The sequence below is a fragment of the Pundamilia nyererei genome, unplaced genomic scaffold (genome assembly GCF_000239375.1).
Source record: "Pundamilia nyererei isolate P.nyererei 1_Seehausen unplaced genomic scaffold, PunNye1.0 scaffold00022, whole genome shotgun sequence".
NCBI classification, from domain to species: Eukaryota; Metazoa; Chordata; class Actinopteri; order Cichliformes; family Cichlidae; genus Pundamilia; species Pundamilia nyererei.
Genome location: NW_005187423.1, coordinates 179266 through 191983, shown reverse-complemented (window position 1 = coordinate 191983; position 12718 = coordinate 179266). Strand labels below are relative to the sequence as shown.

Here is a 12718-nt window from a genome sequence, read left to right as displayed (position 1 = left end):
TTTTTTTATTTAGTAAATTGTAAAGAATATTGAGCAATGCTTGTATTGTTTATGTAAGTGAAACTAATAATGGACTCTGGAGGAGCTGTTCTTGGAGAAAAGGTGCTGAAAATGAACTTTTTGGATGTTGATTTCAGAAGACCGATCTGTTGCTACAAAAATAAAGTAGCTGCTTGAGCCTGAGAGTAACCATTAGAGAAACCATCGTGGGACTTTCCTCTCTCTCTCTCTTTCCTACTCCCCCTCTCTCTCTCCCTCTCTCTCTCCCTCTCGGCTCTCTGTCCCCCTCCGTCCCTCCAGCCTGCAGAGTTTTCCGTCCTGTGTCAGGATAACATCGTAAACGAGGACCACCTGACGGTAAGACCGGACTAAATGGAAGCAGCGGAGAAAACTCTCATTTACCAAGATGACACCGGACTTCACAGGAAGCTGCTCACAGATGACAAGGATAAGGACAAGACCGGCGGTAAGGACCACGCCACCGAGACGAACAGCGACGAGTCCAATTATGTGGATCTGGACGTAAAACCTGACTGTCCCAAAACGGTTAAAGTGACTTTCACAGGTGTAGGGAACCAGCTGTCTGTTATCAAATGCGACAGTTCAAATCAGGGGGAGCAGGAACGAAAGAGTAAAATCATTTCGAGCAAGGACAAGCAGGACACCGTCCCCGGGCTCGGATCGGATGAGCCCCAGTCGGAAACTCTGACCAAACTTCCCAACACTGATCAGGACTCCGAGAATGAGAATCAGCGCCAGGTCGAGCTCGACCCGAGTGACTGCAGCGACAATGTGTGCAGTGAAAGTGATGAGCTCCGGTACACGGACATGTATCTGAACAGCAAGACGGAGTCCGATGACGGCGCCAGCGCCTTGCTGTCCGACCACTGCGGCTCCGACACCGTGGAGGACGAGTCCCACTATATCACCACGCACGAAATCCAGCTAACCGAGCTCGACCACGACGTAGATTACGACTTAGGCCGCGGGACCTGTTGGGAGTTTGAAGACGACAACCTGGTCTATTCCTTTGTGGATTACGCCTCTTTTGAAAGCGATGATACTCAGGAGGGCACTCTGATACTAGAGGGCAGGGGCCAGGCGAAAGTGCAGTCAAATCTCGGTGGAACAGTTGTCAGCACTGAGCAGGAGGAGAGCGATCTTTGTGATTCGGACAAATGCGCCAGCTCGGACGAAAGCGTGTGTAAAAATCCAAGTGAAGACCTTAGTGAGGGGAAAATCCACCTGTCGATAAAAACCTCCTCTAGAGCAGTTAACGACCCAGTTAATGTATTTGACAACAACTTCTCTGAGTACAAGAAACACTGTGGAGACAAGAGCAATTTCTCTTTTGTGAGCCCTGGCGCCAGCGCGGGGCCCCTGTGCGACAGAGCCCCATATTTCATCCCTGCTCCGGGCCGTCAGCACCTTGCAACCAAACTGAGACGGAAAGATATTAATGAGTATTCCAGCGGAGCGTCCAGCTCGATCAGTGAGCTGGACGACGCTGATAAAGAGGTGCGTAATTTAACCGCCAAGTCTTTCCGGAGCCTGGCATGTCCGTACTTCGATGCTATTAATCTTAGCACCTCTAGTGAATCTTCTGTCTCGGAATACGGCCTCAATAAGTGGTCGGCTTATGTAGACTGGAATTATGGAAACATAACGCGAGGCGGAGAGCGCAGCGTAATTGCGCACAAGACTTCCAGGGCAACGCTGGAAATGAATAAGAACGTGGAAAGTAAGAAGCATGGTAAGTCTGTTACCGGCACGAAAACCCCGCAAAACAAAACATGCGCGCTAAATAAAAGAATAACTTCACAGCAAGCATCATCTTCCAGCAAAAAGATCCAAGTGAAAGATCACGTTCAGCCAGTGCAGCGCGGTGTCACGTTGAATTTCCGCTGTAATGTTGAATCACATGAAACAGCTGATTCAAAATGCCCCAAAAAGGCACGACCCAATGGGGCTACCGGGGCTGTGCTGGCCAGGTCTGGGTATGAGATGCAGTATCATCACACAGATAACCTAGGAGATACTCACAAAAGGGCAATTTTTGCATCAAGTCTTTTGAAAAATGTGATTTCCAAAAAGATGCAATTTGAGCAGGAGCGCAAAATGGAGAGGGGTGAAATCTGTGACACATCCCCCTGTTTTCAGATAAAAGATCCAGAGGTGATGAGAGAAAGGAGTCCGGGACGAGGCCTACAAAGGCAAACATCAGAATCGGGCTCAGGATTCACTGTGAATTCTGCTGATGATCAGTGTCCGGAGGTTGGCAAACAGAGTTCCTGTGGTGATGGAGAGGAAACAAAAGGCAGCAAAGCACCAGATGATTCAGACAAGGGACAGGATGAACTCCAAAAGGATTCAACCATCCACAGTCAAAGTACTTCATCTAATTCATTAAAAGAAGATGATCCAGAACCTGTAAAACAGGTCGAACCTCCATCTGTAACCGGCACACAGACTGCAGCAAAGGAAGGATTAGACACCAGCAGCATGCTGTCAAAACTTCTTTTTGTTCCAAGTTGCCAGCTACACTCAAAGGAGAGGAACTTTTCAGATTTACTAAGACACACACCTGACTCTGTCACACCTGCTGCTTCACAGAAAAGTGAAAAGGAGCTGAAAGCGAGTAATAACGGAAACAAAGAAGAAAATGGGAAGGGAGGGAAGAAACCCGAGATAAAAATATGTCTGAGAAGCGTGAAAGAAAATAAAGGCTGCACGCTGAATATTGCCAATCTCCTAACCCCTAAAATAAGTTACAATGTCAACACGTTCAGGACAGCAGATGATACCAGAGTCCCCATTTTGTCAGCAGCCGACAGGGTTCCAAATTTCACTGTTAGAGACATAAGAGACACCAAATGCAAGCTTCAAACACCAATATACCACGTAAGGGATGTACGCAAGTTGGTAAAAAGCTCATATCGCTTTGTTTCCTTGAATAATAGTGGCAGTAAATGTTCCACAGCAGCTGATAAACCTGAGGAAAAGGCAAAAACAGAGCATGTTAAACATTTATTACCGTCTCCTATTGTAATCAAATGCAACTCTGTTAAAACAAATGTCAAGTCAGAGAAAACTGCAGCACAGAAACAAGCAGTGACATCTGAAAATCCCCAGAGTGAAAGTGGACCTTCTGCTTCTGTGGCTAACAGGGCACCACCAGTCATAACCAAGCAGGGGTGCCCTGACCAATCAGACATTCAAACGACTCAACTGGTGAAACAGAGGCAGGAGAAGTTTGCAGGTGAGACGGTGGAAAGGAGAAATGAGGCGGCAGCTCCAAAACAAGATGCAGTGGAGAAAATAAAAGCTGCTGTCAAAACGATGGAGCAGCTTTATTTTTTTGACAAAAATGAGTGGAAGCGCAAGAGTCAGGCTCCACGCCCCATCACAGGCAGCCATGTGCTGTCGCTTATTGCCAGGGAAGAGCAGGGAGCAGAGGTGCCCGAGGCGGCAAGCACCGACAGCACTCCTCAGTCAGAAATGGGGAGGCAGCATGAAGACAAAAGAGCCCTCAATGTCATTCATGTTCCATATGACAGTGATGCTTTTAAAACACAACAAAGCAAAACATTTACTAACAAAAGCATCCTCCATTTTGGCAGCAAGGCTTGCGTCAGTGTTAACTCAGACAGCAGCTCTGCATTTCCACTGCCACCAACTGTGAAAAGCTCCAAAACTCCAGCGGCTCCACTGTCTGTGAAAATAGAAGAGCCAAGACATTGCCAGGTGGAGAATGGAAAGGTCAAAATCAGCCCCACTAATCCTTTGGTTACACAGGGCTGCTCGGACTCTGAGAACTATTTAACCATACCAGGGATGGCCTACAAAAATGAAATCAAACTTTCAAACCCAGTACACGATTCGAAGGAGGGCAATTCAAATAACAGTAAAGTCAATGCAGCTGACCTCAAGGCACCTGAGCAGAAAACTTCTCCGTTAATCATGGAGTACCCAGGCACGAGCATCTACCATCACTCAACAGCAGCAACAGGGCCTCAGAAACAGCAGCAGGTGCTCTGTTTCTCTCCCTACCTCCCAAATGTGTCGCCTACACCTTCTACTGGAGAGCCAGCGCAACAAACCCAGCGCAAGATGCTTGTGGACCCCACAACTGGACATTATTACTTGGTGGACACTCCCATTAAAGCGACCTCTAAGAGACTGTTTGACCCTGAAACAGGTCAGTACGTGGATGTACCCATGCCTCATTCACCTGTGGCACCTGTAACCCCGGTGCCTCTTTCTGTGTCTCCCCTGGCACTTAACCCAGGAGGATATGCCCCCACCTACATGATCTACCCAGGCTTCATCTCCTCACCCGCTATAGCAGCCCAGATGGTATTGCCACAGTCCCCATGTTATTCTGAAGATGCAGGTGGAGAAAATATCAAAAAGAATATTAGTCCTCAGCCAGAAAGTAAGACAGCAGGCACAGAGAGTACATATTACAGCGCAACAGGAGAAACTTCCCAGGCGCAGCTGCAGTTACCTGTGAGTTTGGGACTTCTGACCACCAGGGGAAGTGGCAGGAGCTCAGAGAGAAAGCCAGTTATCAGCATCACAACGCAGCAAGGTCCAAGGATCATTGCCCCTCCCTCCTTCGATGGCACAACGATGAGCTTCGTAGTGGAGCATCGGTGACCAAGAGAACGTCTCGTCATAAGTGATGTAAGTTTTTCACCTGCTCATTCAGACTGGCAACTTGTATGACTCAGTATTTACCTGATTTCACCTCACTCCAACCGCTCTTAAATTTTGAATCTATTCTGTTGGAAGCAGATAAAAGACATTTATTTTTTTGTAAATCTTGCTCAGAATCTTAATATCAATATGACTGCTCAAAATCTCCTGTGTGTGATGTCATGATGTATATTTGCAGTCAATTTCTGATTAGACACAAAGGATGGAAGGAATAATAGTGCATTTAAACAACTAGCATTTAAAAACAGAAAACACACACACAAACAAAAAGCAACATTTTTTCCCAATCTGAAATTTTAGTTTGTTTGTTTTTTAAATAGAGATAAAAAGCAAAAACACTGGGATTTGAAATTTCTGTAGAACAATATTTTTTTTCTGACATATGGAAAAATAATTGCTCAGCACACTCAGCACATAAATCTAGCTTTTCAGGCAAATTCTCATTAAGATTTGTCCTGATCATGATCTATAATATTTTTTGATATACATGCATTGCTCATCTATAGCGCTTTTTGATGTACAAAGCCCCACCTTGGATTTGGGCAGGGGTAAAAGACTGGAAAAGTTGTACAAAGGCTAAAATAAAATTACCTCCAAATTAAATTGCCTAATTAGTAAGAGGGTTTTAATCATCCAAAGTTTTGACAGGACACAGTTAAACAACAGATATTCTTGATGGTATTGGTGGTGTCAGAGGTTGGGTGAGGAGTTGGCTTTGGCACCTATAAAGACCCAATTAATGCTAACTGATACATACAGATCTTCAAGCAACATATGCTGTCATATGGATGGTCTTTTTTTTTTTTTAGGAAGGCTTTGTTTATTTCATTAATAATTGTAAACCAGGCTGTGCACATATTTAGAAACGAATTGAGGAGATGGAATTTTGTAACAAGCAAGATTGGGGAAAGGTTTGGCTTTCAAAACTGCAGAAATTGCTTTCAGCACTTTTTAAGCATCTGTTAAAAGAAGATACCATAGAAGACAGTGAGAGATATGCCCTGAACCAACATTTCAGAAGCATGTTGCTGGCATCATATTCAAAATAAGCACTATTTAAAACAAACTTTTCGGTTTTAATATATGATAAGGTGCCTCTGCACTTATTTCAAACTAATAAAGATATCATTGTGAACCAATTTGTTCTGGTTATAATTGGCTATATCTGCAGCGCTTAACCTAATTACACCACCACCAAATAATATAAGGTTTATGCAACAGCTACATTAAATAGAGGGTTAGGGTAATCACCAAGATCTTTCTTAGGTTACTGTAGTGGTTAATCTGCCAGCATATTTAAGGTCTTTATATAAAATGATAACTTTAATGCTCAAATCTAAATATTGTTGTTTAATTACGACTTTTCAAAGGTGCTGTTTTACAGAAAAGCTGAAAAAATACACATTAAAAAGCACATTGCTATTTTTTTTTTATTCAGGCAGCAAAAGAAAGAGAATTCCAGTGTGCTCGAATCTGGATATAAAAACATTAATTCAGTTCAGTGAATTCAGTAATCTTTCGTCTTAAGCAAGGTTTTGACAGATAGCTAAAATATTTGTGTTTTGTTGTTTTTATTGCATGTGAATAATACATTTCTAAAGCGCTGCACGTTTTGCAAGTGCCTCTTTACAAATGTGCTAGCCAAATTCAGTACATAAAATCTCAACAGAATTTAATGCTGTTACTTTCAAGGAATCTCCTGAAGTCCGTACCAAAACTTATAGAGATTCACATTCCGAGGCTGCTCGTGTGTTACATTCAGATGACCTCACCAACTCGTGTTTTTTCATTATTTTGTGCCATAAATGTGGTCAAAGCAGCAGTCCAGCTTGGATGCTATAACAGTGACATGTTAATAGACATGCAGCAGCTTCATGACAGGTAACCCGACTCCACTGAGCTCGGCTGGACTTGCAGTGAGATTGGATTTTCAGCCATGGCCCAGAGCTTTTCTCTGCATTACACATCGTCGGGCTATTTTGATAGTGTGAGACGACTTTGTTTACATGGTTTATTCTCAGGGTTGGAAAGTGTCACAGGAAACTATTCCAGTTAGTGACACCTCACATCAAGTTATTCTTAATCCGTTATAAATGTTTTAATTACTTGTATAACTTTACAGTTTATTAGTGTGTTCGTTCCTTGCTTGTGACATTTCACAAATCCAACAAATATCTTGAGAAATAATCAGTTCACAGATTGCAAAATAATTAACTCCTAGGTGCAATATGTTTATTGTGCAGTGAAGGTGGACACAATGTAGCCAATATAATGTTAATTTAATTTAACCAAGTAATACAAGCAGTGGGTTCAGAGGGCTAAAATAATCTGATCACTAATTTTACAGAATAATTGACTGTGTCGTTTAAATGTAGAGCTTATGCAAATCAGGAAATAATTTTAAATAATTTTATATAATAACCAAAAACCTGAGTTTACAGTACTGTGGAAATAAAATTTAAACAAGAGATCTTTGTGGTGGTAAATGGTACTGCAGCACAAGTTTTATTTGCACTGGTTTTAAAGTTTTCACTCCAAAAGTTTTACAGTAATAGAATAATAAGGAGTTATATTTCACATTGTTTTGTGTCTAACTTACATTCCAACCTTACTTCTCAGGCCATTTTAAACTGCATACATTTTGACCTGTAACACCAGCTATGACTTTGTACTGTTGAACCATGGACCTAAATACTGATCTAAATTTTAGCCATTGGAACTTACTAATTACTAATGATGCTTTTGTAGCTATGAATTAAAATTGAATACATGCATTTTAATATAGTCAGAAAAAGTTAACAATAGTAAGTAAGATCAAAGTGATGTAAATCCAGGAAGCATTTTTTTTTAAAATTTGGTTGATTGACACTTTTTAAGAAAATCCTAAAGAGCTCTACAACAGAGGTTTTGCAGTAACGTATAAACAGCTTGTCAAAAGGTTAAATCTGGCTCACTGGATGGCTTTGGAAAAAGTAAAAGCAGAAGAAGGCCAGAAAGTTTGGATTTTTAACTGCATTTTTTCATTTTTCATTTTCATTTATTTTACAGTCTTGTTATTGTCCAACAGTACCAAAGGTAAGCAGCCTAAAAGATAAACCATTAAATTACATATATTAAAAACAAATTCCAATCGATAACACAGAAATGCCTATATACTGTAACATTATATCGGGTGTCTTTTTTGTTTGTTTGGTTTACTTTTATAGTAGGCCCACACAAACATCAAACAAACAAACAAATAAATAAAATGAAACTTTTGTGTATTTTAAACATTTCTGTTTACTGGATTGGTCCTCTCAGCATCAAATTGGGGTGCGTGTGGCCCACAATGTGTTATGTTTGTGCTATGCTTGTTTTATCAGCAGATGTTTATATGAACACAGGTTGACAGGTTACCAAGGCAATAATCTGAGTTGACAAACATCAACAGCAGTTCTGCAAATGAACAATTAAGAAGGGCATAAAAAAACCCACCAGCAAAACAAACCAAATATAAATGCAAAATTATAAAAAGAAATCTTTTTAGTGTCATATTCTTTCTTTTCTTTTAGATATACACATATACACGTTTACAACTAACCACAGTCCATTCTCAGCTAATGTGTCAGAGCAATAATACATCCCCATGAGCATGAGGGATTCATGTCAGCTGGGTGCGTGTCAGGCAGAGGCCTAGCGCGGGGTTGAGTAGTTGTGTGAAGGGAAACCAGGGCGTGTGCATGTGTGTCTGCGTACGTGTGTGTGTAACTGGTGTCGGTGGGGCAGAGGGACATGTGTGTGTGTGTGTGTGTGTGTGTGTGTGTGTGTGTGTGTGTGTGTGTGTGTGTGTGTGTGTGTGTGTGTGTGTGGGGGGGATTGCTGGGATAGTGATGCAGGAGGAAAAGGTCAGGCAATGCAAAGTATTTGTTGTGCTGATGCAGGGAGAGGACAGCTGCTCGGAGAGATCAGATGCTGTTGCAGCTCCAGCTTGGAGGCGATTCTGCGGGACTCTGATGGGGTCAACTTTTTATAGCCCCCTCCCCCTCTGCCTATTCCTAAATGGGGAGAGGGAGGTGGAGGGCACTGCTGTCCTTCTATGTAAACAAATCTAGTAGCGTGCCCTCAGCAGTGATTTGGCTGAATCTGATCAGCTGGCTAAGGTTGAGGAAATCTGAAGAGTGAATGCGTTTCAGTGGCTGGTGAAAGTAGCTCTTTCACAAACTGCACCACACAGTAACTTTTCTCCTTTATGTTTTCAACTTGTTTTCACAGCATCCATCTGACTTTAACACCCATGTTTTGTCTTCTTTATCACCTTTAGATGTTTCTGCTGAGGATTCTGCCTTCAGTCACTGTAAGTTCAGTTTTCACCTGTCACCCACCCCGTGATCTACTCCCAGGACAACCTCCACCACCATCATCTGCCCCCAGTTCTGTGTTGTTTAAACTTGCAGCAGACATTACTGTATACGCACTGCAGTGCTACATAGGGTCAACTCAACATTTTTGCCACGCTGTCCTGCTGAAGTTCTGATGTGAATAGGCTTTCCATTCAGCTGCTGTCAAGATCTGTTGAAATGCTGTTTGTGCCCTGCAGCATGCTTATTCAAAAGGAAAAAAAGGCAAGTCTTCGCTTCCTGCTCAGTGTTATTCATTACTGGCCAAAAGCAACTGGTTTACTGATATTTTACTGTCGCCAAGTATTTTAAGCAAGACTATGTAACTTTTGAAAAAACATATTTAACCTAAAAAAAGGTTTAATATGTGCAAAATAAAATTCAACTTTATTAAAGTCCGCATACCCAAGATTTGTTTTCTATAACCTCTTGTGATCATTACGCTGTACCTGACCTTACTGAGTGTGTGTGCAATTCATTAACACTACTGTGTAAGGATGTCACAGGTCCCTGTGGTTTTATCAGAAAAGTAAAACAAAAAGTAAAGATGTACCTGACAAGAGCACATGTTGGTTGTCTGCTGCGGTTGATGCTTGGTCACACTTAGGCATTGCGGTCTTGTTTATCCCAGTGGGCAAATGCAGTACGGTATTAGAGACAAATATGAGATTCTGGTGTATCAGCAGGTATCAAAAGAGGTGCTTTGCATTTGCTGTTTTCATCTGCACACATCAGTTGCTCGGTAGGACAGAGGATATCTTATATAGGTCCGGGGCATTGTAGGGCTTATTTGACTGGCAATCCTGAATGCCATGTGAATGTTGGGGACAGTGCAGGTAGCAAGTGGTGGGTCCCATTTTTATTTATTTTTGGGGTATCACATTGCTCAACTTCCTACATAAAGTTTACATCATTTTGCATTAAAGCTTCTAACATTAGATCCTTCCTGGTAGTGGATCAGGGCCATTTTAAAGAGGTCAACCATGCTCACTGGACACTGAGCAACTTCTAGCCACAGCAAAGGCTCTGTCTTCCTGTGGACACTGGGATCCTTAGTAGCCAGGTAACATGTAGAAGATCCCAAGACCACAGTACACAGATCTTTTTTGGAATTCTGAGTGAATTAATACTCCAAGTGAATTCATCCATGAGAGGATGGACAGAGAGGTTGATAGCAGATATTAGTACCACATCAGCAGTAATGCAGAGTGGAGTGGAAGCGCTGAAGTGAAAGCTGAGCCTGGCATCAAACTTCTCGACTTACCGGTGGATCTGCTTTCTAACCCTACCCATTAGTCATTGGAAGAATGAGGTTGTAGATGCAAGCATCTGAAACAAGTTTCATTCGCTGGGTGATGCAAAGAGAGGGTGATCTGAGACATCTGAAAGAGACGCTGCTCTTCAGACATCTGATTTCTCTGGAGGTATTCCAGACAGATCCAACTGGAAAGAGATCACAGCACAGAGTCAGAATACCCTGGAGGGATTACATAGGATGTGGCTAGGGAGAAAGACATATGGGCAACTTTGTTTAGCCTGCTGTCACCAAGATCAGCCACAGAAAATGAATGTATGGGCTCCAGTAAAATAATAAACAAGATAACATAGATACCAAGCAAGTCGATTCTGTATAACATATTATTCATTTTCACACTTAAAGGTTTAGGTATGTAATCTTATTTAACCAAGAAAAATAGCCAGATGGGTGTAATGATGATGGCATCTTTCATTCAAGTACTGCTTTCCTCCATTTGATGTTTGTGCCACAGTGGTTGCTGTTCAGTGGAAGTTGCATAGTCTTGGTTTTAAACAAAACATTTTTGCTGTATGATCCACATTTTGCACAGGGACCATTTGTCTGCACTTAATTAAAAATGAACACGACAGATTAAGACCTCACTATCTGTATATATTTTTATTCTTTTACAGTCAGTTCAGTCAAAAAAGGAAACCCTTTATTGTTGGATTTAAAATAAATATATTGTAAAGAATTCCCTACTAAATATGTGTTAAAGAATAATCGGCTGGCATTACTATGTGCTGTGTTACAACTCACCAACATATTTTTCACATGCACAGCAGCAGCATTTCCATGTTTTTGAGCAGTCCATGCCCATGCTTGTCCTGAAGTCTATATAACCGTCCTGCCATGACTCACGAAATGATGCTCAAACCTGCTGCATAACTGATATATTGTATGAAGTGGTCTGCATTTATATTTTTAAAGCATGCTCAGGAGAAAAGTAATACACTATGTGTGTATGCCAGATGAAACAAAGCTGGGACTGTGGTTTATTAGTTTACTTAGGTAACTAAGTAGCGTTGGGCCTAATGCGTCAGAGCCAGCTGGGACATTTAGAGGATGACTTCCTCTATTTGCTTTGGTTCAGTTTACACTTTTGTGTACTGAGATGGGGGCTGATGTGTGTCTGTGTTTGTGCCTGTGAGTTATGTGTGGCATTTGAGTATTATGTGAGTACAACGAGGACTTATGTTACTTCGCTGCAGACGTGAGCATAGACTGGTCATGTGTTTGGTTTGAGTGATTTTGCATAGCATACGGAGAAATGCCAGTTTAAATCTAAATCACTGAGCAAATACATTCAAATATTTTTATTTGAATACTTTTTTTTCTTTTTTCTTACCTGTTTCCATTTGAATATGCAGGGGCATCATGTGTCATTGTGCTTGATTTTACTCAGTTATACAAGCATACATGTAGTAATACTGCAACATGTAGTTTGCTATTTTTATCACGTTTCCTAGTTACACGGATTAAAGGTATCTGGACATGCTGGACAGTCTATGTACCTTAATGTAAAATGCAATTTTTGCAACTTTTATTCTTATGAATTGATTTCATTATAACTGATTCATGTGCACGAGCTGCTCTTTGGAGCATGTTAATGTTGCCAAATTTAATTCATTTTGAAGTAAATGTAACTGAGATATGTAACTGTAACTAATAACACTTCCTTTAAAATTGTAGGTTTGCTATTGAATGAAATCAGTTTACTCCATTGTAAAATGAGAGCAGTGCAAATAAAGCAACTGATGCTACTGAACATTTATTTATTTAAAATTTGTACAAAATGGCAGAAATGACCTAAGAGATGAAAAAAAACAAACCAATTTTAAATAAATGAATGACACATTTTTTTATTTTGAAGTACAAAAACGATAACACTGCCTCCCAGTTTTGAACTTTTATGTGTTTCCCCAGGTGTCCAAGGTGATATTTTCCTAAGTCTAGATGATTTTATTTTTTATCACATTAACATATCATTTTTAAACCCTGTGAAATTTAATTAAGTAATATATTACAAATTGCAGGCTCCAGTAAACCAGCTATTCTAATGTTGTTATGAATGTAAAGCATAATTTCTCCCATGCATTTTATGAACACCATGTATGATTTTTATCTGTGAATAATAATAATGTACTTAATGCACCTGTCATCAACATTGTCAGCAATGAATGGCTGTAAACACTGGTGGTAGCAGCACAATGTAGATTTGTTTAATTTTGTTAAAATCTGATTTCATTTGAAAATAACATTTTTCATGTTTTCAGGTGAACTTTGCCCAATATTGCACTGTAACGTAGAGATAATGTAATTTCTT

The 12718-nt window shown here is 40.9% G+C and overlaps 1 protein-coding gene across 1 annotated transcript; it reads left to right on the top strand.

The window, feature by feature from the left end:
- The first annotated feature begins 299 nt into the window (after positions 1-299).
- On the top strand, positions 300-12207 carry LOC102201201 (chromosome unknown C4orf54 homolog). Its single transcript, XM_005726776.1, has 2 exons — positions 300-4686; positions 9020-12207. Exon 1 carries the CDS (start codon positions 373-375, stop codon positions 4657-4659), a length of 4287 nt encoding a protein of 1428 aa, XP_005726833.1. The 5' UTR covers positions 300-372; the 3' UTR covers positions 4660-4686; positions 9020-12207.
- The last annotated feature ends 511 nt before the right edge of the window (positions 12208-12718 follow it).

Bases quoted from the DNA above. Each gene is read 5' to 3' on its own strand.
- LOC102201201 (XM_005726776.1), top strand. From the start codon at position 373: ATGGAAGCAGCGGAGAAAACTCTCATTTACCAAGATGACACCGGACTT.